The following is a 27,301-nucleotide window of genomic DNA, read 5'->3' as shown; positions in this document are numbered from 1 at the left end:
ACCCCTGCCACAGATGCTCAATCGGATTGAGATCTGGGGAATTTGGAGGCCAAGTCAACACCTTGTCATGTACAATTTTTGCAGTGTGGCATGGTGCATTATCCTGCTGAAGGAGGCCACTGACTTCAGGGAATACCGTTGCCATGAAGGGGTGTACGTGGTCTGCAGCAATCTTTAGGTGGGTGGTACGTGTTAAAGTAACATCCACATGAATGCCAGGACCCATGGTTTCCCAGCAGAACATTTCCCAGCGCATCACACTGCCTCCGCCGGCCTGACTTCTTCCAATAGTGCATCCTGCTGCCATCTCCTCCCCAGGTAAACGACGCACACGTAACCGGGCGTCCACATCTAAAAGAAAACGTGATTCATCAGACCAGACCACCTTCTTCCATTGCTCTATGGTCCAGTTCTGACGCTCACATGCCCACTGTAGGCACTTTCGGTGGTGGACAGGGGTCAGCATGGGCAGTCTGACCGGTCTGCGGCTACGCAGCCACATACGCAGCAAGCTGCGATGCAATGTGTGTTCTGACACCTTTCTATCATGGCCAGCATTTTGTGCTACATTAGCTCTTCTGTGGGATCGGACCAGACGGGCTAGCCTTCGCTCCCCACGCACATCAATGAGCCTACCACTTTTGGTAGGTACTAGGGCTGCCCCTGACCAAAGATTTTCCTAGTCAACAAGTAGTCGTTAGTTTAAGCCATTAGTCGACTAGTTGACGCACGTTTATGATATTAATTTAATTACTTAAATATATATTTTTGGGGGGGCATCAGAAAATGGTTTGAGTTCCAGGGCTGAGAAAGAATGTTATAAGTAACATTGCTAACACTGTTCTACATAACAGAGAAATACTAAACCGTAATAATGAGCCTTTAAAATATAAATTTTACAAGCGCACACATGAAACGAGCCACAGCGACACCGGCAAAAGCGGTAATGATTCTGAATGTGTCGGAAAAATCAGCAAGGAGACTGTCTGAACATTTTGTTAATTTAAAGAGAGAAATGCACATTAAGTTAAACATGCAGTAAGCGAGGTACTAATTTAGCTTCCCCACTCCCCACAAACACTTGGATAAGCCTAATAGCACATATTTATCTAGGTTATCTAATGTTAGAGGGAGCGGCCATGCTAAGTGGCTAACATTAGGCCATTATAACGAGATAATAAATGTTATTAACTTCACCTGTCAGTGGTTTTAATGTTGTGGCCGATCAGTGTATATATTTTAACATGTACAATTTTTAAATAAATGATGACAAACCAATTTCTTGCAAGTTCTTTAAGACAAAGTGTAAAGTAAATATATTTATGGTGATTTTTTTAATGTTTGTTGTAATGTATCATGTACCATAATTTAATTATACATTAATTATTTAATTATAATTTAATTAACTTTTCATGAAAGCAATGTCACAATGAAAAAGCATTTTTTATGCTAAAAATATTTTTGTAATTTATTTAGATTTTTGGGGTGAAATACAATGTTCCACATATAACATGGTCAGAACTGGTCAAACTACGGCCCCAATTCAATACACCAAAGCCCTGCATGCATGTTGAAACAGAGGACTGACCACAGATGAAAATGAAAGAGCAATAGACAGACTGGAGAGACCCAAAGTACACAAAGACTATAATGCTCTCAACGTACATTTGAATATATTTGTCTCATATCAACAAGTTGTGATGAGGGGCTGGTGTGACTGCTCTGGGCTCTGGGCGGAGTGCCTGTGGATGCTCGTGGAATTACACTCTCATAAGATTCCCCCTGTTGCTAAAGCCAAAAACACAGGTCGAAACAGATGTGGCAATGTCCGCAGGTGAACAACAAAAGCACAGAAACATTAATGTTCACAACACTGAAAGCAAGATGTACATGCTATTGGTTTGTTTTGCAGAACTTGGAAAATTGTGGTTTTACTTTATTTTTGTTTGTGACCAGTGACCACAAGACTTGGTGGTTGTATGCATTGTCAAAACAGTAGTAAAATATGTGCACTCACATTCCCAACTCCTTTGGTGATGATGGCTAGCTCAGTCGGCTGGTACACACTACTTCGAAGCTGGCCGTTATAGCCGCTGTATGGGGACAAAGGCTTTTTACCTGAGAATATAATGTTAAAAACAATTTTATTAAAATGTTATATACACTACCGGTCAAGATTTTTGAAACACTTGACTGAAATGTTTCTCATGATCTTAAAAATCTTTTGATCTGAAGGTGTATGCTTAAATGTTTGAAATTAGTTTTACAGACAAAAATATAATTGTGCCACCATATTAATTTATTTCATTAATATTAAAATTTAATTTAAAAAAAAGTTTTTGAAATTGATGACTTGGACCAAATAATAAAGGAAAGCAGCCAATAAGTGCCCAACATAGATGGGAACTCCTTCAATACTGTTTAAAAAGTATCCCAGGGTGATACCTCAAGAAGTTGGTTGAGAAAATGTCAAGAGTACATGTCTGCAAATTCTAGGCAAAGGGTGACTACTCTGAAGATGCTAAATTATAACACAGTTATGATTTATTTTGGATTTGTTAGGTCACAACATAATTCCTATAGTTCCATTTATGTTATTCCACAGTTTTGATGACTTTACTATTATTCTAAAATGTGAAAAAAAAAAAATATACATATATATATAATAAAGAATGAGTAAGTGTTCCAAACCTTTTGACCGGTAGTGTGTGTGTGTGTGTGTGTGTGTGTGTGTATATATATATATATATATATATATATACACACAGTACTGTGCAAAAGTCTTTTGACTTAAAACATTTATCTTAAAGATAGTTATGTATATCTTCAGCTTCAGTGTGTCATAGGAAATATAAATGTTAGACTCCCAAACATTACTTTTGTAAATAGAACAGATTAGAATAGAAGAACAGGGAGCCCTGCAACAGACAGCATGGACCCCACAGACCCCCTACTGAACATCGAGTCAGTCTGGGATTAAATGAAGAGATAGACGCAATTGAGACAGCCTAAACAGCAAGAAAAACTGGAGTACCTAGGAGAATTGGTGCTGTTTTGAAGGCAAAGGTGGTCACATCAAATATTGATTTAGCTTTTTTATGTTTACTGGACTTTGCATGACATTAATTGATAAATGAAAACTATTTATGGCATTATTTTTGAAGACATATTTACTATGCAACATTTTTCACCAGTGCCTAAAACTTTTGCACAGTACTGTGTGTGTGTGTGTGTGTGTATCATATATATATATATATATATATATATATATATATATATATATATATATATATATATATATATATACACACACACATTAATGTTAGTTTTTTTGGAGGGGAGGATCTTACAACTTAAAACGACAGAGGGGACAGGCAAAAAAAAAAAAAAAAAAAAAAGATAGGGGGCAAATGGGATTGTGCCATGACCAGAGGTGAAAAGTAACAAATTACAACTACTCTCATTACAGTACTTGAGTAAATTTTTCACATTTTTCTACTTTAAGTATAAATAATAGTACTTTTACTTGAGTTGATTAAAAATTAAGTATTCAACTTCGCTACAGTTATCACAATTAGAAAGTACAAAAAATACATAATATTTCTGAAATTTTGGGAAGAATATAGTTATAAGCACTAAATCTGTATATAAAATAAAATGCGCTGTGCGCGGCATGACAGAAGCCCACAGGGCACAGCAGCTTGCATAAACTGCTGCCGGTGTCCTGTCTCCTCTAGCTTCTCCTTTCTGCTCTGTCACTATACAAGAACTGTAATACTGATTTTCTGCATATTTCATTTTATTCTGGAAAGGGGCCGTTCATTCAGGTATGAGGGAACCCTCTGAACATGCTTAACCACTGATCAAACTTCACTTGTTTTTAAGGTAGGCAATGCTTTAACTGTGTCAAACATTATCACAATGTAGTTTGACATGTATGTGGGGATATATTGTTTACTTGCTACTATTTGTCTAAAACAAACTTTTAAATACCTTAGAAAGGGGGGCCTGGGTAGCTCAGCGAGTACTGATGCTGACAACCACCCCTGGAGTCGCAAGTTCGAATCCAGGGTGTGCTTAGTGACTCCAGCCAGGTCTCCTAAGCAACCAAATTTGCACGGTTGCTAGGGAGGGTAGAGTCACATGGGGTAACCTCCTCGTGGTCACGTTTAAGTGGTTCTCAATCTCAATGGGTGCGTGGTAAGTTGTGCGTGGATCACGGAGAGTAGCATGAGCCTCCACATGCTGTGAGTCTCCGCAGTGTCATGCACAGCAAGCCACGTGACCTTTCTTTTGACTTTTCACTGAACATAATTTTTTTCCCCGCCGGCAGGTTCCTCGCACCACCGCATGCACAGACGGGCTGTTCGCTTCTATCAATCCGCATCAGTTTGGTATTGTACTCCCGCATTAAATTCTGTAACCGTTCACCCCTCTTGTTCAAAATAAACTGTCCTAGCGGGTAACACTCTTGCTCACGGTGCTGTACTGTATGTACTTCCCTGCACTGTGCTGCTGTTTATCTGTCTGAAAAGCCTCACCTGCTAGAGGCCAAAAGTGCACAAGGGATGGATGTTAAAGAAGGTATGAGAAATCACAAAACATAATGTAACCAAATGCTACAATTTACTTAACAATATCTCAATATGTTAAATAACCATTGTTAATAATGACTTTATTATTACAACTGTAATACAATAATACATATACAGAACAACCAATTTTAGTGTTTGAATAAATCATATCTCTCACTAAACACTGTGTGAAATTTTTATTTTTGCCTTATTCTATTCAGTTGCCATGTAGAAGTTGATAACAGTTTGCTTAATAATCTCATTCCATATCTGGATAATTGCTGCAATATCATAGAGGATAAATTTCCAACTCTATGATATTGCATTATATTATATTTTGTACAGTATTTTAACTTAATAGTCAAAATACTTGGACATACGTGAATGAGCATAAACCTGAAATAGGAATGTGTTTCAGTCACAATGCACATTAAGTAGTTTAAAGACGATTTAGAGACATTTAGAATGTTACAAATGGCTATTTATATTTAAATAAATGTTGTATTCTTAAAATGATCTGTTTGTTCAGGAATCCTCTTGCAGCAATGCAGGTCTTTGGCATTTAGAAGCTGCTAGTTTATGACCTATGAGGAGTCTGTTTCTCAAACTAGAGACTGTGATTTACTTGTCTTTTTGTTGTGCATCTGGCCATCCACTTCCCTCTCTATCCTGGTTAGAGATTCTTTTTTCAATACAGTAATGCATGGATTGGAATAGCCTTCATCTCTCTAAAACAATAGACTTTAGGAATTTCAGGAGAAATGTTTCTTTTTGCCTATTTTTAAAAACCAAAATTTGACTTGCAAGTGTAAAGCAACTTGTAAGAAATACCTCAGCAAATGGGGAAAAAACCCACTGTATTGTGATTTCCACATGGTAGCGCAACCATTTTCAATTGTTCTAATAATAATTTAAAACAAATCAGTACTTTTTCAACCACTGGACATGGCACAGGCCAGAATCGAACCATAGTTCAGACTGAGAATTTATTTAATTGAATCAACTGAAGTATTTCACATAAATTGATGACACACTGTTTTTATATATGGTTAGAAAAAAATGCCCCCTTAAAGATATATAATTGTCACTGAAAATAAATCCCATCCTCCGAAAATCTGCTAATCACATATTGGAGGCAAAGAGCAACAACAAAACTCAAAATGTTGTCGAGGCCAAGATGGACCTCAATGTCATTTAATCTGTCTTAACATTATGAATATTACTAAGATATGCGTTTATCGTAACATCTCAAAAATTACCTCAAGGTATCTTAAACACCAGATATGCAAGTCTATAAAGTGTATGACTAGCTGTGGTTTCATCAATTGGGTTTGATAAGGTAGGACTGATTCAGTGAGATAGAAATGCCCTCTGTGAAATACCAAACAACTGATAACTGATGATACGGTTGCCACACTTCTCCATGGAGACATGCTAATGTAAACACAAGCTTCAGGGTCTCTACTGAGAGCCAGATAAGAGTAGTATATACTCATATTTACTCATGCCAGGTTGGGAAAGGTTGTCTTCCATTTCACCCTGGGTACTCATTTACTAATGAAGTATGGTTCCTGTACTTTCAAACACACCCTGTTTAATACAACTGAGATGGGGAAAGCAACACGGTCTTCAAAGCATTCTTTTTATTTAACAAAACCATAATTGCTATGCAAATATTGATGGAAATAAGTTAAATGTCAGACACTACGGTATGCTATTGATGGCCGATTCAATACACGTAACTGTTCACTGAGTCAGTTATTGGCGTAAATATGGTAGGACATTGTTGATTTACAAAAGAAAAGTTTTGACCCAGTATCACTTAAGAAGTTGAAGAGAAGCTAAGACTGAACAGCAAATGCATGGAAAGTCTTGGTTACATAGGTTAAATTAATGGGCATAGAAATGCAGCACAGATATTTGCATGTTTGGCTCGAGGAAACAGAAGCAAGCAGGTGCAAAGAAACAGAGAAGACAGAGAGAGAGAGAGAGAGAGAGAGCAGGGATAAAGACAGGTAAAAAAAAACTGTTAGAGTTAAAAACATGGAGAGAGAGAGAGAGAGAGAGAGAGAGAGAGAGAGAGAGAGAGAGAGAGAGAGAGAGAGAGAGAGAGAGAGAGAGAGAAAGAATGGAGAGAGGAAGAGAGGACAGAGGAATAGTGTGCACTATGAGTTATGACTGGAGTGAATTCAAACATCTGCATATCAAATTCTGGAGTGTAAGCAGCAGTTACTGGTGAAATCCGGCCCCGTTTCCAGCATGTTCTGTTGTTTTGTCCTCTCTCAAAGTCACACATATCCTCTATTCTGAGCTTATGTCAACAAATGCAGGAATATTGCGTTTCAGATATATTACCCACATTTATTTTCAATCTGTGATGAGATTCAGGGGCAAAATTTTAATAAAGTAATATTGCACTTTTAGTTTTGTCCTTTGCACTTTTGTCCTATTTTTTTATTAATTTATAGTAATTGGCACTATACTAGTTTTATTTGTTGCTTAAGAGTCCCTGCATGAACTACTATAAAGGTGGATGGTTACATAGCTGTACATATTGTGAGTATGATTGGGTCTTTAGGGTAGCCTTCATAAGGAAATACAGTAACACTATAATAAGGTTCTATGCCTATTTGTTAATTTTAGTAAATGCATTTCTTGCCCTTGACCCATCTGCAGAGCACTGTACATATACACTACTCATGTACACAAGCTATATAAATGACGAGAGAATTATAATTTTTTGGGTGAACGATGTGTGTTAACATTAATGCATTATGAACCAACAATGAACAAATTTCATACATTTACATTAACCCAAAATATTGTTCATTGATACTTTAATGTAGTTAACTAATGTTAACAAATACAAAGTTATTGAAAAGTGTTACTGAAAATACTAAATACTTTAGAAGAAACACTTGTAAGTCATGAGTACTGTGTCAGATGCATAATGATTTTACTGCTCCTAAAGATGTGTACTTAAAGGTTTTAAACTTAGTCTTCAAGCATAGATGCAAAGTGGCTGATTTCCTACACCATGCAAAAGATGCCATTTTTCCATACACACCGATGCTTGGAGAAAACAATCCATGCTTTTAAGCATTTGTTGTCATTCACTGAGAAGCGCTTCAACAAAATACATTGCGGGGCACAGTGGACATTTGCTTCAAAGCATTCTACGTCTTAAATATTAATTACCCCAGACAGCAAACCTGAATGAATTTCTACTGACTGGAAACTTGTTTACCCAAACAGACAATACATTTCTACCTTTTAAATGGTTATTGTAGTTTGCCTGCCTCTCACTCACTGTGTGGTTGTGGTGAAGTGATTCTGATGACCAAGAATTCTGTTTTAAATTTTCAACCCAATTTGGGTATATTTTAACCCAGCATGCTGCAATGACTTTGCAGCAAAGTTACTGACGACAACAGTCCAACGGTTGGAATAGTCATTAAGGGGAGCAGAGGTTTATTCTGATGGTTCAGATGTAAAGACAAATTTACCTTTAGGTTTTCTTGCATATAATATATATTTTGTATTAATTTGTATTTACAGTCTCCAAGTGTGTCTTTGTAGTCATGTTTTAATGTTTTTTTAGTGTGGCATATTAGCTCAAAATGTTCATGTAAAAATCACGAATTAAATTAGTAGCTAACTATTTTTGCACATGCCGCTTAATTATAAAGTTTGCAAAATGCATGTGTCTTTGCTGCTGTCATTTTTTGTTTTTACATTTGTATGTGATGTTGCTGCAACATTGAACTTCACAGGTACTATTTTTTTAACTTTAGTGTTTAACATTAAGACCAAATGTAACTGTAGTTAATGTTGAAATAATTGGTACGCTGAAAAAAACCCAACTTGAAAAAAGTTTAAGTTTAATACGTTTTTGTTGTGTTGGTTGAGCAAAAGTCAGTACAACTAATTTTATACAATTATTCAACCGTACCACATATTTTCATCATAAAATTAAAAAGATGAGTTTTGTGAACAATGCTTTGCAAGTTCATTCAACAAAACCTCTGCAAACGTATTAATTTGAGTTAAGTCAATCTTACTGACTGTTCCTGCAAATAGTTCCATTAAGGGAGGAACTGCCCTCCCACTGGAGAAAGCAAATCCTAGTTTTGGATGAAAATCTAACCACTTATTTACTAAGACAATGAAGAGAAACTTTGTGTTGTTTGGGGATTTTTAGACTTAAAAAATGAGCCTACTGTACATAACACATTTCCAACAGAATTCAGCTTTTGCTGCAATGGTTTAATTGTTAATTGCTTTATAATTGTTAAACAACTGATAAATCTTACAATTGTAAAACAACAACAACAATATGATGATAATTATTATAATAAAAGTAATATTTCAGTAGGCCTCATGATTTCTTAACTTGTACACAGCATTGCTACGGGGTCCGGTTAAACCATCAAAACTTTATTTTGCCGTAAATCTGCCGGAAGACCTTTACTGTAAAGTTGCGTTAACAGAACAGCTCTGCTGCGCAAGAGAATTGAATTGTTATATTTAACAAAATTATACATTAAAAAAAAAACAAAAAACATAATCAGCATATTTTTATATTCCAGTGAGCGAGGACATAATTTTCTCTCACACTAAACCACGCCCCCAGTCTGGAGTCTGGACGGAGTTCAACCTCAATTTCACATTTTTAAAGCGGGAGAAAGAACTGGAAGTTTCTCATCAAAGAAGAGACAGCATGTGAAGAAGAATCCAGAGGGATATTTATGGTGATTATTTATTGATCGTTGCTCTTTCTTTGAGTGACACTTTTTCTTAATATGTTGGCTATTTAGAAAACTATAGACACCACTGCATATTCTTTGTAAGTTATCCACATTCCTTAATGTTTAAATTGATCGTCACTGTTCTGGAGTAAACGTATTTTATTAACCCTGCATTAAATATTGCGGTATTTGTCAAGTTTTCGGTGGACTTCTAAATTGTGTTTGGATATCTTGTGTTGCATCATTAGCCAGATTACGCAGGTCTCTCTATATATACTGTACTGAGTGCTTTCTTTGTTCGCCTTGAATTTATGTGTTAGCTGTTTAAAAAATGCTTTCTTTGTCCTTTTTAATAATAGGGATCTCAAAAAAGAGTGCAGTATAAGAGCAGTTGGTCGAACAGTGTGGCCTACTAATTGCCAAGTAATTAGTTAATTAGTTAAAACCTTAGTGCAGTGGTTCCTGACCCTGTTCTTTGACGCCCCCAACACTACACATTCTGGATATCTCCCTAATCAAACACACCTGATTCAACTTATCAGCTCGTTAATAGAGATTCCAAGACCTGAACTGGGTGTGTCAGATAAGGGAGATATGCAAAATGTGCGTGTTGGGGGGCCTTTAGGAACAGGGTTGGGAACCACTGCATTAGTGGATATAAAATGTTGAATTTTGACAAATTACCCAACCAGTGTTGGATTGCTTTATTGAAAGGGCTGAGGAGATAAGGATCAATGAAAATATAGGGGCATTTTGTATCTGTGCAGCAGTTTTTCTTTAAACTTAGGAATTAATTTCACTGTCTGTTTTATTGTTAATTCATTTTTGGCCTTTGATTAACCTGACCATTCACATGAAAATCAGCTGCTGAGACACTAAAGGCTCAAGCTCTGGCACCCAGGCTGGCGTGTACCATTGCCGTGTCTGTACCCTGAGTGTGTCTGCACTTTTAATATAACAGGTGCGTTGAAAACTCTGCATAGGGCCCACAATCAATTTTCTTCCAGACCATCCTGTTGGTGTGGATGCTGCTGCACTGGAGCATGAAAGGGACCAGATTGAGCTTGAAGTCAAGAAAAGGAACATGGATTTGACAATAGAGCTGTTCAGCTTGTAGGCCAAAAAACCCGGCATATAATTCGCCATGGGGTTCCTCTGGATTTTCCTACGGAGTTTTAAAATGGGGTTTCTGAACAAGTGTAAAATAAGTTCTGTGGTAAACATTACTTGACGATATGTGGACGTTTTATTTTACAACATAAATTACAGACCATCATAACTCATAAGTAAACTTTGAAGTCATACTGTCACACACTTTGTTTTTTAAAAAAAACACACGGTGGCTTCAAAATTCATGCATATTTAGGCAGCATAAAAGTAATCCACATGACTCCAGTCGATCAATTAATGTCTTCTAAAGCAAACTGATAGGTTTGTGTAAGAAACAAATTGATAATTAAAACGTTTTTAACTTTAAATCGTTGCTTCTTGCCAGCGCTGGGATGCTGTTTGAAATGACCTAACGTCGTTCCTCTGTTGTAAACAAAACACACGCTTCCAACTTCTCGTGTGAACTCGTCATCACGCTTGTGTCACGCAACGGCTCCGTGATGCGTCGACTGCTAGCAAGAAGCGTTTTTTAAAAGTTAATAAAGTTTTAATTATCGATTTATTTTTTACACAAACCTATTGATTTGCTTCAGAAGACATTAATTGATCCGGAGTCTTGTGGACTACTTTTATGCTGCCTAACTATGCCTTTTGGACCGTCAAAACAGCCAGCAGCCTGATGGCACCAATTCTCTTGCATTGTATGGACAAAAAGAGCTGAAATGTGCTTAAAATCTTCATTTCGGTTCTGCTGAAAAAGGAAAGACATACACATCTGGGATGGCTTAATGGTGAGTAAATCATGGGAGAATTAACATTTTTGAGTGAACTATTCCTTTAAATCATTTTTGCTTAAAATTATGCGATTTGAAAACATCTTGTATCACAGGATGTTTTATTCAAAGTAACAGCGTTTTGTGGGTTGATTCACCTGTGGGAAATATTTAAAAGGAATAGTTAATCCCAAAATTATAATTTTCTCATCATTTACTCACCCTTATGCTGTCTCAAACTCATATTACTTTTTTTTTTGCAGAACACAAAGATATTATCATAGATGTCTGATGTATTTCTATCGATACTGTGAAAATCAAAGGGATCCAACACAGTTGTTTATTGTAATTTTAACAGTCGTTTAGTTACGTCATCATGGCAACGAAGTTGCAAAATTGGATATAACGGTCAGAAAGGCCACTGTTCTCTGCCACACCAACCCTATCCTCTTAGAATCTTCCTTTGGTGAGATGAGGTACGCACATACATAGCTCTCTGCACGGACCAATCTGCACCCAGCGATTCGTGCAAGATCTCCCCCTGCCCTCACAGAATGATCAGTTGGGTTGAACGGGATACAGAGACGGACGCTAAGTTATCATTAACTTTATAATCCTTTATACTTTGCCTATTTTGATGAGGAGCTGTGCGTGAATGCACAAAGTGTATAATCCTTGGTTGTTGTTTTATATAAATGCATGATTGTACATTTGCTCCTGTTTGCTTAATATCGTGCCCGTGAGGGGATGTTAGATAGATTATATATATATGATATATATATATATATATATATATATATATATATAGTGTGTGTACGCACCTGTGAATCTGTATTTTGAATGACTTTGTTCATACTTCGGTTGACATTCAATTTTTTTGTTATTGAAATCATCATCATTTATGTTATATAATTTTCATTAGCATCATGGTGTTTTCCATATATTCTTTATGGGCATGAAGTGGTAAACAACTCGCACACTCATGGCTCAGACAGAGCAGGGCTCATCTCTAATGAGGTGTCAGATTTCAGATATACTCAGTGTTGGGTAAGTTACTCTAAAAAAAGTAATTAATTACTAACTACTAATTACATCTACAGTGTAATCAGATTACTGTACTAATTACTCTGTCTGAAAAGTAATTGCATTGCTTCCAATTAATTACATTCTAAAACCCTTATCAACCTCGACCAGATGACAAATACAAGGATAGACATGAAACTGTTCTTTTAATTCTTTCAAATAAATCATATAATATCAAATACATTATTCATGAACTGGCCAAAGAATTTAAGGGGGCTGCGTTAAATTAGAAAACATATATTTTAAGATTAGATGTTAAATTTTGATTTTAAATTCACTATTGTTTTAAAAATAATTGTTCTATATTCTATACAGTATTTAATGCACTTACATCAGAAGTAACTAATTAAATTACTGAAAAATTAAGAATAATCCCTTTACTTTTTTCAAAAATAATGTAATTACAGTAATTAATTACTTAGTAATGCATTACACCCAACACTGGATATACTGTATGTGTGCGCTGTTTATATAATGAAACCTACACACTGTTATTCATGTTGTGCCTTCTTTAACCAGTAACAGTGTTCATGTATAACTTTATTGCTTTATTTAATATTATGCTGTACTGTTACATATCATTATGCTTAATTATTATGTATGCTTATGCTGTACAATTTCTCAGTGTTATAGAAACCACAAATACTACTCATCAAGCTACACAAGGCTCATTGAATCACTCACTGCATATTGTGCCTTAACACCCGAGTCTTGTAAGACAGCGAACTGAGTGCTGTATGTGGCAACAATAAATGGGCTATTCCCAGACTTTTAAGACTGTCTTCTGAATTATCTCTAACAGAATACCCTGTAGTGGGCAGAGTTATCAACTGGCAACAAAACAATAGTGGAGAGCTACCAGTAGCCAACAATTTCTACAATAACTTTACAAAGAAAAGGTTAGGAAGTGATTTTATCACACTAAATTAATGTTTAAACACATACTGTTTATGTCTTGTGGCTATACTTTTGAAACAGTGAGTATTTAATTGTTTACGGATACGAATTGTTGGCCCCATTCACTTCCATTGTAGGCGCCTAACTGTAAATGTGATTTTTAATTTTTTTTTTTTTGAAAAGGTTAAATTTAAACTTTGTGGTAAGAAACAGTGTGCCACAAATGCTCTCGACTGAGTCTACCTTGTATTGAACCCGGAACATTCCTTAAAAAATTTCTGAAAAATAAATAAATAAATAAAAAAGTGCAGTTGGTGTGTTCTGGGTGGTTGCTTGCTTGTCCAAGTCACAAGAGCCCTCACTCATGAGGTGTCTGTGATAATGTGGTTCGCATGAACGATTCATTGAGCACGTTGACATGCACAATCTTACATCGATTATGCTTCAGAAGCCGTCATGTACACTAAGTGGCAAGTGCCTTAAATAGTGTTCCTATATCAGGGAAAGGCCATTAATGGTTTAAGCAACAAAAAGAATAACCCAGAACCATAACGCAAACGGCGAATACGGAAATTCCCGCACATAGATTTTTGCCCTTTACCCCAATTTCACACTGCATGTAAACACCTTTATTGGCATTCTTACCAGGTTATCCAATGTGCACATGCCTGTTTATGTTTGACATCAAAAGCGGACAACAATACAATGCTTTCAAATCTCATGCAGGTTTCTAGTTTTGGCAGTTTTTTTTTAATAGGCTGATTTTTGGTAGTTATCAACATATTGGTGTACATGTAAAGGCACTCATTGTTTCCCCACATTCAAAACAAATCCACCTTTTAACCAGCCTTTTCGTGGTATATGGGCCTTATGTGATTTTTTTCACATATGTGAATTTAATTTCACATTTAAATGTAAAAAAAAGATCATTTAAATTAAATACAAGCTTGCAGTTTAATTCCTTCAAAGCAAACATGCTATACACATGAGGAAGATAAATAAAAATAAGCATTTTTTAAGTAGTTACCTGCATTGGGCTCATCCATAGAGAAGGCCTTATTTTCCACAAATATCCTCTGTGCACTTTGCTCCTTCAGAATGTTCTCGTACCCTGTACTGGGGTACAGATTTTCCTCAATGGCTAAATCCTCATCTTCATCACTCAGACTGCACATCGCTGGTATTGTGTGTAGCAGTACAAAGACCCACGCGTTTGATACCAGTGCGATTGCCAAGGTGGGGTCATCCCATGTCGGCCCTCCATGCTTTGGGTTCCCATAAACATACATGACAATCCATGCCACCCAGATGCCCACTGAAAACAGTCCTGTGACCAGAATGGGGGCTCCATCCTTTCGCCAACGCTTGTGCTTACCTGCCAATACGAGTATGGATGCGACCACAACTGCTAGCAGTAGATTCAGCACATAAATGAGAGCCATAACGAAATCCTTATTGTCGATGTTACAGGAGACAGTCATGGCATTACTCAGGATTCCAGTGGCATTCGTGGGGTACCGAACAATCGTAATGATAAGCCATTCAGTGTTGATGATAACTTCCACCAGCCAGAGGCCCAGGGCCCCTAGGCACCAAACCCAACCTCCGGGCCCCGAGTTTCTCCTGGCCAGTATGTTCAACCTCACGGCTTGCATAAGAAGGCAGGAGAAGCATCCTGCAAACAATATGCCAAACAGAAAGCGTCGGGATGCACATGTGGCAAAGTTCTTTCCCACAATGAAGGCAAATGTGAGGGCGAAAAGTCCAAATGTGAAGATCAGGAACCCTGCATGAAGCCCCACTGAACTGTGCCATTTCCTATCAGTGATGAAGGGAAGGCTGGCCAAAAGAACGAAGAGAAGAATGAGGGTGGCCACCAAACCAGTAGCTGCGAATGCCTCTACTACAACTCCCCAGACTGCGCTCAGGTCACAGAGGTTGAAATAAAGCGAGTCCACATTAGCGCCACAGCCCCTTGGGATCGATGTCTGTGCCTGTGATCCAGGCAAGAAGCAAACAGCAATGAAAAGTGGAAGGTAAAGATGCGATTTGGAGGTGAGATGATCCATGGCTTCCAGCACCTAAGATCAGACACATACAAGAAAGAAAAGCAAAAATGAGCAAGAGTTACATCAAGAAACTACTGCCTGCTCTTAATGACTCTGACACCATATCCTCCCATTACACACCCAGAGAGGGAGTTACAATGTCAAAATCATAACAATATTATCAAAGCCACTAAAAGGTTACTGGTTCACACTCTATAATGCTCCCTATACCAGGCCATTAGGTCTGCTCTCTGAGAGCAGAGATTAGTAATTTAGAAAAGGAGCTCCTTCACTTGGAAGCTTATCCAGTTCTGTTTGTTAACCATTAACAAGACTTTTTAAAAAGTATTGATTTTCCCAGTTCCAGTTTCGAAACCTTGAGGAAACGAGTCAATCAGGTAGTGAAAATAAATGGCAAATTCACCTCTCTTAGAGTGGATTATCTAAAGCAGCTTGGTTGAGAATTTCATTTTCTTTTACAGTAGTTGTTAGTTCACACACAAGCACCCAAATAATAAAGTTCTTAAGAGACAGTTCACCCCAAAGTGAAAAAATAAAGACAAAATAAAAATGCATTTATTCAAGCTCAAGTCGTTCCAAAACTGTGTGTTTTGCTTCCGTAGAACACAAAAGGAGATGTTAGAATGAAAGTTTGGGACTGACTGACAACCTCAGCCACCATTCACATTTAATTTCACATTGTATGGAGAAAAAGATGCAATGAAAGTGAATCATGACTGAGGCTAACATTCAGCCTAACATCTCCTTTTGTGTTCGATGGAAATAAAAAGTAATTTGAGTTTAAAACAACATGAAAGGGAGTAAATGATGACTGAATTTCCATTTCTGGGTGAACTAACATCCAGGATGTTTCGATAAATTCAACCAACCAATGGATTACTTATAGTTGTCTCTGCATATTAAAGGGTTAGTTCAACCAAAAATGAAAATTCATCATTTACTCACCCTCATGATATCCCAGGTGCGTATGACTTTCTTTCTTCAGCAGAACACATTTGATAGAAAAATATCTCAGCAGGTCCTTAAAGAACATTTCGGGTTCAATACAAATGAAGCTCAATCGACAGCATTTGTGGCATAATGTTGAGTACCACGAAAACTAATTTCGACTCATCCTTTTCTTTAAAAAAGCAAAAATCTGGGTTACAGTGAGGCACTTACAATGAAAGTGAATGTGGGCAATTTTTAGAGGGTTTAAAAGCAGAAATGCGACGCTTATAATTTTATAAAAGCACTGACATAAATTCTTTTATTAAAACTCATGTATTATTTGAGCTGTAAAGTTGTTTAAATCATAATTTTTAGTCATTTTAGGGTTTGTTGACATCACATTGTCATGGTAATGAAGTTGTAAAACTGGCTATAACTTTACACAAAAAAGGTTAGTACGTGATTTTATCACACTAAAATCATGTTTACATGCATATTGTTTATGTCTTGTAGCTCTACTATTGAAAAAGCGAGTATTTTAACGTTAAAAAATCCGCCCACGTTCACTTCCATTGTAAGTGCCTCACTGGAGTCGAAATACATTTTATGTGGTAATCAACGTTATGCCACAAATGCTGTCGATTGAGCTTAACTTGTATTGAACCCGGAACATTCCTTTAAGCATCATCATATGATTAATGAACCTTTTTCATAAGGAAAAGGTGACAATGAGATAATGCAACAGATAATGCAAGACTTCCCAACATGTTATCTTAAACAGATATTGATATCAAATGAAATCTCTTTATTGTAACTCAACCATATACACAAGTGCAACAGTGGGTGAAAGTCTTGGGTGCGGTTCCAAGCAACATAGCAGTATGACAATAACAATAAACATCTGATTTACACATAACACAGTGTAATCATATACCCATGCTAAAGTGACAACTGGTTGTAATATAATTACATAATTTTATTTACCTTTTTTTTTTTAATGCTGGGTAGAAATTAAGATATATCCATCCACTTTGTGTTTATTTTTGACTGATGAAAAAAAAGAAAAAAAAAAAAAAGACACATTTAAAAAGTAATAGGCTAATGTGGAGGGAGCTATGGCAGCTTGGCCCCAAATGGCCTCTTCTCTGGGTAAGCTTAAATATTTTTCTCTGGCTAAATATAAGTATTTGGTGTGTAAAAGATTCGTGTCCAAGATAAACTGTACAACTAAACCCTCTGTAAGATATGACACCTAAAATTCAAATCAGTCTGTGTTGAAACCAGTTCCTCTTGTCATGTGTAGGTCTATATTTGCACCTAATTTTCACATTATTCATCTTTCATTGAAAATGACCTTTAGACACAATCTTTCATAATCGACTTATCTAAAACTCAGAATAGCATTAGTATACGCTACAGTATATATATATATATATCTTTATTATTATTGCAGTGCGATACTGCAGATATTGCTGAATTTTGTATGACAAATTGCTTCAATTGCTCATTTGTAAAAATGACTTAATGAAATGACAATATTACCTTCGTCTTCACTTGAACGCAATTACACACTTCATTTCACAATGGTCAGACCACCCTTTTCATTAATGAATTAAGTAAAATACAAATCTGATTCAATCTAGAAAATCTCTGGACGGAGCTTACACATCCATGTAAGCAGATAATAGATAGCCTATTAGTAATACACAAAATAATAGTGACTGAATAAGACATTTTAAAACAACGTAAACATTTCAGTATTCTCCTGTAAATCCCTTAGCAAGCTAATTTTTGACAATCGTTTGAGCCAATCACATCATCTAATCCGTTTCAACGCACCAATCAGATCGCAGCAGAGGCGGGCCTTTGTGTCTCTTTGACAGACAGGGCGGCACACCTGTGCAGCTGAACAAAGATTCCCTTCATTTGATAAATATAACGGGATTATTTGACAGATAACCCAGAATTTGACCTGATTAATATCTTATATACAGACACTTCCTCTTGGTTAACTCAAATAAAAAAAAATAAAAAAAAGTCACTAACCAATCTCCTGATATTTTCGCTAATACATGCACAAACAAAGCACAATGTAATATTTTCTACTATATGGAACCGAATACAAATAAACACAGCTACAAATCATTTCACGGTTAGTCGTAAACCAATAATACAGTAAAATAAATAAAAAACAAAATGATTTGATGTTCAGAAAAAAGAATAAACTCACCTTTTGCAGTGAGGTGTAGATACGGCGTCGTTTCTATGTCGGTGTTTGGTGTATGATCACAGTTTACCTGTTCCAGCAAGTGCATGAAAACATATTAGACATCACGACGCCAAATGTGCCAGAGAGCTAAGGTGAGGCAATAAACACTGAAAAAAGAATGTTCTCTTTGTATGCCAGCCAAACAGACTTTCGAAAAGCTTCAAGGATAGTCAAGCACAATCACTTCGCGAGTTTTGATTGCTTTCAGCGGTCACTGATGGGACTAAAACTCTCAGTTTCTTTCGCGCGCGCTCACATACCAGCCTGCCCTGCACGTCCTTCTGAAGCGCGCCTGTTCTCACTGTCGAGAGCGCGCCTGCAAGCACTACCTGGAAAAGCAGACAGAGGATTTTAGTGGCACCTCGGTGTTAATGGTGGAGAGTGCTTTGTCATCAGTATTATGAAACTGACATAGTAATGCTTACTACGAACATGGCTTGAAATTAACTTTATTTTGTGCAAACTTTTTACACTATTTTATAGCATTTTCACTAAGCCAATTCCTCATGTGAGCAATCTTTTTCAATAGAGATCCATCCATCCATCTACATAAAACGTCTTACAAAGTAGTTTGAAGCCACAAGACTGCATAACTCCAGCCTACACAGGTAAATCAGACAATGGCATTGTTTCTTGTTCATTGTATGGTTCTCGGCCTGAACAGACATGAGAAGACAATCTGGATTTTAAAAAGAATGCAAGAAGAATGGGGCCACAAACACAATCAAGTCTTTGCATGCTTTGATTGTCCCTCTAAAAGTATGCTCCCAGATGCCCAAACTCATATAATATGCTCGAAACCCATTGCTCATGCATAAAATGTTTCTAAACATTTCTAAAATGTTACAAATCTTCAAAAATTTTGTTTTGATATACAGCAGAAGTGTCTTCTACATTCCATGTGCCATGTACAAGCAGAAAAGTACCTCAGGTTCAACACTATGGCTTGTGAGGAAAACATGACTTTATAGGTATGTCTACATTGCCATCTAGTGGTATATCATTTTTTAAAGTGTCTGCAAACCACTCTGGAGAAGTAGTATTGGTGTTTGTTAAAGGAATAGTTCACACAAAAACGTTCTCTCATCATTTACTCACCAGTTGTGTATGAATTTCTTTCTTCTGCAGAACACAAACTAAGATTTGTTGAAAAATATCTCAGCTCTGTAGGTTCATACTATGCAAGAAAATGGTGGACAGAACTTAGAAATTGCAAAAAGCCTTAAAAGTAACCCATAAACTCAGATGGCTAAATCCATGTCTTCTGAAGCTATATAATAGGTGTGGGTGAGATACAGATCAATATTTAAGTCCTTTTTTTTTTTTTTACTATAAATATCCTTAATCTTCCTTTTTGGGTGAACTATTCATTAGCAAGTTTACTATTGCTCAGAATTAGGATTAGGGATTGAACAAACCTCTGACCCTAAGTATTAAACTTTGGTGCGTAACTCGTCTACTCTTTTGGTTCTGAATAAATTAATTACCATTTGGATGTATATGATCCCCCTCCTAATGTAAATTAGATATAATGATGATAAATTGTTTAATAGTTGTCATGTATTCCCTGTTTTTGTCTTGACTTTTATGTTGAAATTCTTGTTTAGTTCTCCGTTCCTGTTTCCTGTGTTAGTTTTGTAGTCCTTTGTAGTTTTATTTCATGATAGGTTCACCCTGATTGTTTCCCCAGGTGTTCCTTGTTTTCCCTTGTGTATTTAAGCCCATGTTTTCCATTTTCTTTGTCAGTCTTTGCATGTTTTGTTTGATGCTCTGTGCTTGGTTCCCTGTGTTTTGTTTTCTTATATTCTGAGTTTCTTTGTTTATCTTTGTGTTAATAAAGCTGCGTTTAGATCCTCATTCCTCGCCTTCCTCGTCACAGAAAGACTGACCAAAAATGGATATAGCGGCTGTCAGATTTTTGCTCCTTAAGCAAGGGGACCGTCCAGTTTAGGATCACGTCCATGAGTTTTTAGAACTAGCGAATTTAGTGCACTATCCAGACCGGTCTCTGGTAGTTTTCTTCTGGACCAGTCTGAATAGTGCACTGAAGGAACTAATGCCTCCGGCTGATCCTCACTGGACACTCTACGAATATGTGGAGAAGGCTCTGGAACTTTGCGGTTCCTTTTACACAGTGGATTATGGTGGGAACCCTGGGCCAAAACCTGCATCTTCAGCTCCCTTGCTCCAAGCCTTCCATGGCTCCCTTGCTCCAAGCCTTCCACGGCTCCCTTGCTCCAAGCCAGCGCCCACGCCTGCCACGGGCAACGAGCCAGCGCCCACGCCTGAGTCTGCTCCACGCCATGTCACAGCCAAGCCTTCCGCGACTCCTTGCTCCAAGCCTCCTGTCTCCAAGTTGAATGATCTGCCTCTGATGTCAGTGCGTAGGGCCATGAAGACCCTACCTCACAAATTGTCACGGCCATGCCTGCCACGGCCAACGAGCCAGAAGCCTCGTCCGTCCCAGAGCCAGCGTTGCCAACTTCGGCCATCCGGAGGAGGAGAAGAAAGGCTTCTGTTCCCAAGTCTCTGCCCATGTTCACGACCACAGAGGTCGTTCCCGAGTCTCTGCCCATGTTCACGACCACAGAGGTCGTTCCCGAGTCTCTGCCCATGTTCACGACCACAGAGGTCGTTCCCGAGTCTCTGCCCATGTTCACGACCACAGAGGTCGTTCCCGAGTCTCTGCCCATGTTCACGACCTCAGAGGTCGTTCCCGAGTCTCTGCCCATGTTCACGACCTCAGAGGTCGTTCCCGAGTCTCTGCCCATGTTCACGACCTCAGAGGTCGTTTCCGAGTCTCTGCCCATGTTCACGACCACAGAGGTCGTTCCCGAGTCTCCGCCCATGACCACAGAGGTCGTTCCCGAGTCTCCTCCCATGTTCGTGACCACGGAGGTAATTTCCAAGTCATCAGGACTCTTTGTCTCGAGCCTCCCACGGCTCTGCGTTCCATGGCTTTGCCCCTCGAGCCTCTCCTGGCTCCACCTGCCTTCGAGTCTTCCACGGCTCCACCCGCTCCCCCAGAGACTATTCCTCCAGCGGCTCCGCCCGTTCCCCCAGACACTATGCTCTCCAGTGGTTCCGCCCGCTCCCCCAGAGACTATTCCTCCAACTATTGGTCTCCTGGCCGTCCGCCTGATCTGCTGTGGTCTCCTTGGTCTCCTGGCCGTCCGCCTGATCTGCTCTGGTCTCCTTGGTCTCCTGGCCGTCCGCCTGATCTGCTCTGGTCTCCTTGGTCTCCTGGCCATCCGCCTGATCTGCTCTGGTCTCCTTGGTCCTCACTCCCACCGGCTCTGCCTCAGTCTTCCGAGCCCCCAGCTCCACTTCAGCCCTCTGAACCTCTGGCTCCAGCTTGGTCCTCCAAGCCTGCAGCATCACCCTGGCTCTCCATCCCTCTGGCTCTGCCTTGGTGTCAAGCCTCCCTGCCTTGTTCCTCTGCTCCCCTTGCCCCTTGTGCCCCCCTGAACTGCCTGTTTCCCCCTTCCCCTCACATCCCACGGACAATTTATTTTTGTGAAGCGTCTGGAATCTACTTCTTAAAGGGGGGGCTCTGTCATGTATTCCCTGTTTTTGTCTTGAATTATGTTTAAATTCTTGTTTAGTTCCCCGTTCCTGTTTCCTGTGTTAGTTTTGTAGTCCTTTGTGGTTTTATTTCATGATTGTTTCACTCTGATTGTTTCCCCAGGTGTTCCTTGTTTTCCCTGTTTATCTTTGTCAGTCTTTGCATGTTTTGTTTGATGCTCTGTGCTTGGTTCCCTGTGTTTCGTCTTCTTATATTCTGAGTTTCTTTGTTTATCTTTGTGTTAATAAAGCTGCGTTTAGATCCTCATTCCTCACCTGCCTCATCACAATAGTTCTCAGTGGCCCATAATAAACATTTTATAATTTAGCAGTTATCAAAATAAATATTCATTGTGGTAACCTGGAAACTTCAGGCATGTGCTGCTTATTTGTGCAATGTGAAACAGGCCTTAGTCTATGTCTGGTGCTATTGTGTATAAATTATAACTTTTTGGGTGACTGTCTGATTAAGATATGCTTGAGGAAGAGAGTTAACAGATTCCGTTCATTGTTGGGGTGTTAATGTTTTCTGCTGAAATAACAGGATACTCTAGCTACAGGTCTTGATGCTGCAGTGTGTGTGTGTGTGTGTGTGTGTGTGTGTGTGTGTGTGTGTGTGTGTGTCCCAAGTATGACAGTGAGAGAGAGAGAGAGAGAGAGAGAGAGAAAGTGAGAGTGTGATTGTGTCCTAGAATGACTTTTAAACCTGAGCACTTCAACTAAGAGGTCTGAATTCTGGATGTTTTGAGTGCTTTTATTTCCAAGGAACTCAAGCCACATGAATAGTTTTAAAAAAGACATTTAATTTCTGATCAGTATGATCAAAATACAACAGCTGTTATCAGTGCACATGTTCAGTTACACAAAACAAAGGAAAGCTTGCGTGTTGCAATACAGCATTACTATGAATTACAACACAACCCCTAAAAGATGATGCATCATGCAAGTGTCACATGCCATTTTGTTTGGGATTATTGTAAAGTTCAACATCGTTACATCACATTGCAGAGAAACATGTTTAGATGCAACTTTGAACTAGTACAATGAGTTGAAGTGGACTGTTTTATTTTACACATGTGAAATATGACTTTAAAGGAATAGTTTACCCAAATATGAAAATTATCTCCTCATTTACTCTCATAACCCTCATGCCATCCTCATCTTCCACAGAACAGAAACAGATTTAAAGAAGAATATCTCAGCTCTGGGTCCATACAATGCAAGTGAATGACGGCCAGAACTATGAAGCTCCAAAAATCACAGCATACAGTGAGGGAAATAAGTATTGAACGCATCAACCTTTTTTTCAGTAAATATATTTTTAATGAGGCTATTCACATTAAATTTTCACCAGACATCAGTATTAACTCAAGAAATCCACAAATGTAAAGAATTCACAACGTTAAATCCATAAATAAAGTTATGTGTAATAAAGTGGAATGACACAGGAAAAAAGTATTGAAGACACTAAGAAAAAGCAGTTCTCCAAGGCAAGGTAAGGCAAGGAACCAGCTGAAATCCGTAAGTAGTTAGAAAGTAATTATACCTCCTATCTGTGCAAATTAATATCAGCGGTTATTATTTACTGAAATAAATATTGACGCGTTCAATACTTATTTCCCCCACTGTATAAGTAATCCATACAACTCCAGTGGTTTAATCCATGTCTTCCAAAGCAATCTAATATGTTTTAGGTAAGAGCAGACCAAAATATAACTCATTTTTCACTATAAATCCTGACATCATCTCTCTCCTTGGGGATCATAATTTCAAGCCCAATTATACTTCTTAGCGCCATCTAGCACTCTGTGCATGCGTCAAACACTAGGAAGTGTAATCGAGCTTGAAATCATGTTGTGCCTAGAGACTGCAATGGCAAGATGTACAGTGAAAAAGGAGTTACATTTTGGTCTGTTCTCACCCAAAACCGACTGGATCGCTTCAGAAGTCATGGATTAAACCACTCGAGTCTTATGGATTTCTTTTATGCTGCCTTTTTGAGTTTTAGTCACCATTCACTTGCACTGTATGGACCTACAGAGCAGAGATATTCTTTTGAAAATCATCATTTGTGTTCTACAGAAGGAAGAAAGTCATACACATCTGGGATAGCATGAGGGTGAGTAAATGATGAGTGAATTTAAATTTTTAGGCGAACTATTCCTTCAAGGCAATAATGTATTACAGACAAATTCTGTAGTGTACTCTTTAATTAATGAAATGGGGATGCAGTTTCTCTGGCAGACAGCAACAAGAAAACAACTGTTTTGCATTCGTAATTAATTCTTATGTCATTTTATTTATCTGTGTAGATAATTTAAAACAGCTTTTAAAAAATTATTAGTCAACATTAAATCAAAATTGACCAGATTCTCTTTCTTAATAAACATTCCTGGTCCCCATTGTGCATGATTAGTGCATATTATTCCAAGTAAAAAAAAAATGTTTTCATTATCTTCCCTCAAAAAGTCAGCCTGTGAAATCCTTCCCAAACAGCATAACTTTCAACCTATAGACCCTTTTCACGCTAGCGCCAGCTTTGGAATGGGAATGACAATGGGCTGTGAGGGATAGACTTACCGTCTCTTCAATGGTACGAACAGTATAAAGCTGTATAAAGCTCCTAGGTCACATATGATTTTCCATAACTCATGTTGTCTGGAGTTATTTGTATACTGAATGTTCTTGGACAGATATTTTATCAATGATTTGTCCGCGGAATGACCCAAAAACACTTTAAACTGTAGTACAGCCCATTGAAGAGATGGTGAGTCTATCCCTCACAGCCTCGTTGTAAAAATCAAAGATGGCACTAGCGTGAATAAGGTCTATGGGTGCCACTGATGTTTCATGAAAAGAACACCCTAATCCAATCAATACCCAATGGATAAAATCAGTTAATCTTCTGTTTCCCTTGGAAATGTTTCACATTATTGAAGTCAAAAAAAACACTTTTTAGCATCTTATCAGTTCTTTATTTAAGTTTAATATGTAGCCTATAATCTGGTGGTACAGTTTTCATTTAGCATGCAAGGGGATAGATAGGAATGTTCAAAACCAGATCAAATGTATAATTTGTTTTTAATACTGGGAAGTCTGAATGGGCATGATGACACTTTTGATTGCAAATGTCATTTCATGTGACTTCAGTGGCGGCCCGTGCATTTTAAGTCTAGGCTTTCAGTGTGATTCATGCCATTAAGAAAACAGTTTCACAATGAATAAGACACTGTATGCCTATCATACATTACATGGCAGTCAACTAATAATACCAATTGACATTTTAAAAACATGTCCACACACAATCATGCAGAACATCTCAGGTTTTTAAATCCATAAGTATCTCCTTCTCAACGGCAATAACAGCAGTGATGACAGCCGACTCATCAGCAAGATCTTGCGCTCTTTGATTTCAAATTACGTACATCACTTAAAGTGTGATTGCGTCACTCAAGGCCATCTAGAAGGCCTGGACTGGGACATATCCTAAAGACCTCACCCACCAAGAACAAATAAATCAATCTGATTGGCTGATGAATCTGACAATCTGATTTTAGATGCCTGTTCATTGCAGTGTTGAGGGATTCTGTGGAAATTCTGAAGGCCTAAAGGGGTGGAGCTCAGACTCACGCGCTGCTTCGGCTAAGGAGCATGGCTTCGGGCAAGCGTTTTGTGAAACAGTTGTCACATATTGCTTGTAAGCATCGAGGAATAAATTCTGATTAGATAAACTTATTGTTTTTTGCTATTTGTTTGTAGATGAAATAGGAGTGGAAAGCAATTGAAAATACATAGGCAAAAAGGTCAATGAGAATGAAAGGATGAAAAAATATTAATTTATTAGGCATGTTACGCCAGCAGAGAAGGCTTTGCTGGCCCTGAGAAATAGCCACTGGTTGACTTTAACAGATAATGTTGGAAAAGAGGCAAAATGGATGTCTGACTAGAAAAGACAGCAAAGCTCTCCAGTTAAAGCTGGCTTCAAACAAAGCAGGTTTTTATAGTCTCTCTAAGTATATAGACTTTCTCTTATGCTGTCTGTCTTCTGCACACATTAAGGCTTCAGTGATAGATGTGCTTTCTTCTCAGGCATCTGTGTTTGTGAGGCAGCAGGGGACTTTTTCAAAGAGACAACATCTGGTAACATCTGCAGGGCCAGAGGCTCCCTCTCACGATTGTGGAGGGAGAGTGAGGATGAGAGAGAGAGAGAAAGAGTGAGTGAGTGAGTGAGTGAGTGAGTGAGAAAGAGAGAGAGAGAGAGAGAGAGAGAGACAGGATGCAACATCGGTTGCTGAGAAACACAAGTGCACTAAATAGAAAAAAGGGGATGAGAAAAGTTCATAACCAAAGCTCAAGCTGCTTTTGAACGCAAGCAGAGTGCAAGACCCTGAAATATAATGTAATTTGTTTTCTGTGCATTTTTGTTGCTCTGACTCTCCTTTGTAATTTGCCAGCATAATTAAATCAGAGCTGGCTTTTAAAGTACCTTTTAGCTGAGAGTATGCGTCATTGAATAATTAGGCAGAAAAAGGCCATCAAAAGACATTTAGCTACTTAGAGCAAAGTTACCCTAGATAAAGTCAAGGATACATTTATTTGATTTTTGCAGGCATTCTCCCCCATTTCACCATTCCCATCAGATTTACTGAAATTAAACTAATTCTGCTTGGGAAAAGGGATGCACATACTTAAAACATTAAAAGACTGTATTTGGCTGGTGCGTAAGTGAAAACATCAAGAATGTGGTCATTTTATCTCTAATTTTCCTTTCCATATATACTAAGCTCTTATAGTTAAAGATGTAATTGGTTCTCTTAATGGCAAGTGCTGTGCGATATCTGATCATATAATTAAGAAATATAATTGACTTTAGTGGGGCAGAACAATTCTGGCGATTCTGGTAGATTCAAACAAATGGAAACTTTTGTTGTTTGCATGTGTGTGTGCTAGTGGCTTTGTTTAGTAGATCATGAGCCCTTGGGGTCGGTCTGTTTGTACAGTGGTGTCTTCAATCGCTGTTCCCACATCCAATCCCCTTTTTAAGTCCCATCCAGTCGCCATGCACTGAAAATAAACAGCTAAGCCAGCAACTTTGCTCTTTGCTCACCAGGGTTAAAAAGCTTGACCATCTTGCTCTGCTTCACTGAACTGGCTTTGAACGGGTTTAATGTCGTCATGCAAAATAACCTACAGCTGCAAGAAGGGTCTGGACCAGAACATTATGTAAACATGTCTTTCGTTTGTTTGATGAGAAAATGAAATGCTTGAGTAATTACATGTGCTT

At 38.1% G+C, this 27,301-nt stretch overlaps 2 protein-coding genes across 4 annotated transcripts in view; both read right to left on the bottom strand.

Annotated features, from left to right (window-relative positions):
• LOC127426944 (G-protein coupled receptor family C group 5 member C-like) overlaps positions 1-27,301 on the bottom strand; it is a 46,035-nt gene that overhangs the window by 7,755 nt on the left and 10,979 nt on the right. The window contains exons 1-4 of one of the 3 annotated variants that reach the window (XM_051674160.1): positions 18,415-18,769; positions 14,213-15,266; positions 2,018-2,118; positions 1,666-1,788 (exon numbers count right to left, since the gene is read on the bottom strand). In XM_051674160.1, the coding sequence (XP_051530120.1) occupies positions 1,666-1,788; positions 2,018-2,118; positions 14,213-15,254 (1,266 nt within the window). In that variant the 5' untranslated portion in view covers positions 15,255-15,266; positions 18,415-18,769. Of the gene's footprint in view, positions 1-1,665; positions 1,789-2,017; positions 2,119-14,212; positions 15,267-18,414; positions 18,775-27,301 lie in introns of those variants that run through there. The other 2 variants (XM_051674161.1, XM_051674162.1) reach the window with 2 other exon arrangements.
• The window catches only part of LOC127426953 (probable G-protein coupled receptor 142), a 21,571-nt gene continuing 17,078 nt past the window's right edge, over positions 22,809-27,301 (bottom strand). Inside the window, exon 3 of the mRNA XM_051674175.1 lies at positions 22,809-27,301. This exon is cut by the window's right edge and continues 2,153 nt beyond it. The gene's annotated coding sequence lies outside the window, so the exon portion shown is untranslated.

Source organism: Myxocyprinus asiaticus, chromosome 36 (genome assembly GCF_019703515.2).
Source record: "Myxocyprinus asiaticus isolate MX2 ecotype Aquarium Trade chromosome 36, UBuf_Myxa_2, whole genome shotgun sequence".
NCBI lineage: Eukaryota > Metazoa > Chordata > Actinopteri > Cypriniformes > Catostomidae > Myxocyprinus > Myxocyprinus asiaticus.
This window is presented reverse-complemented; position numbering and strand designations above follow the sequence as displayed.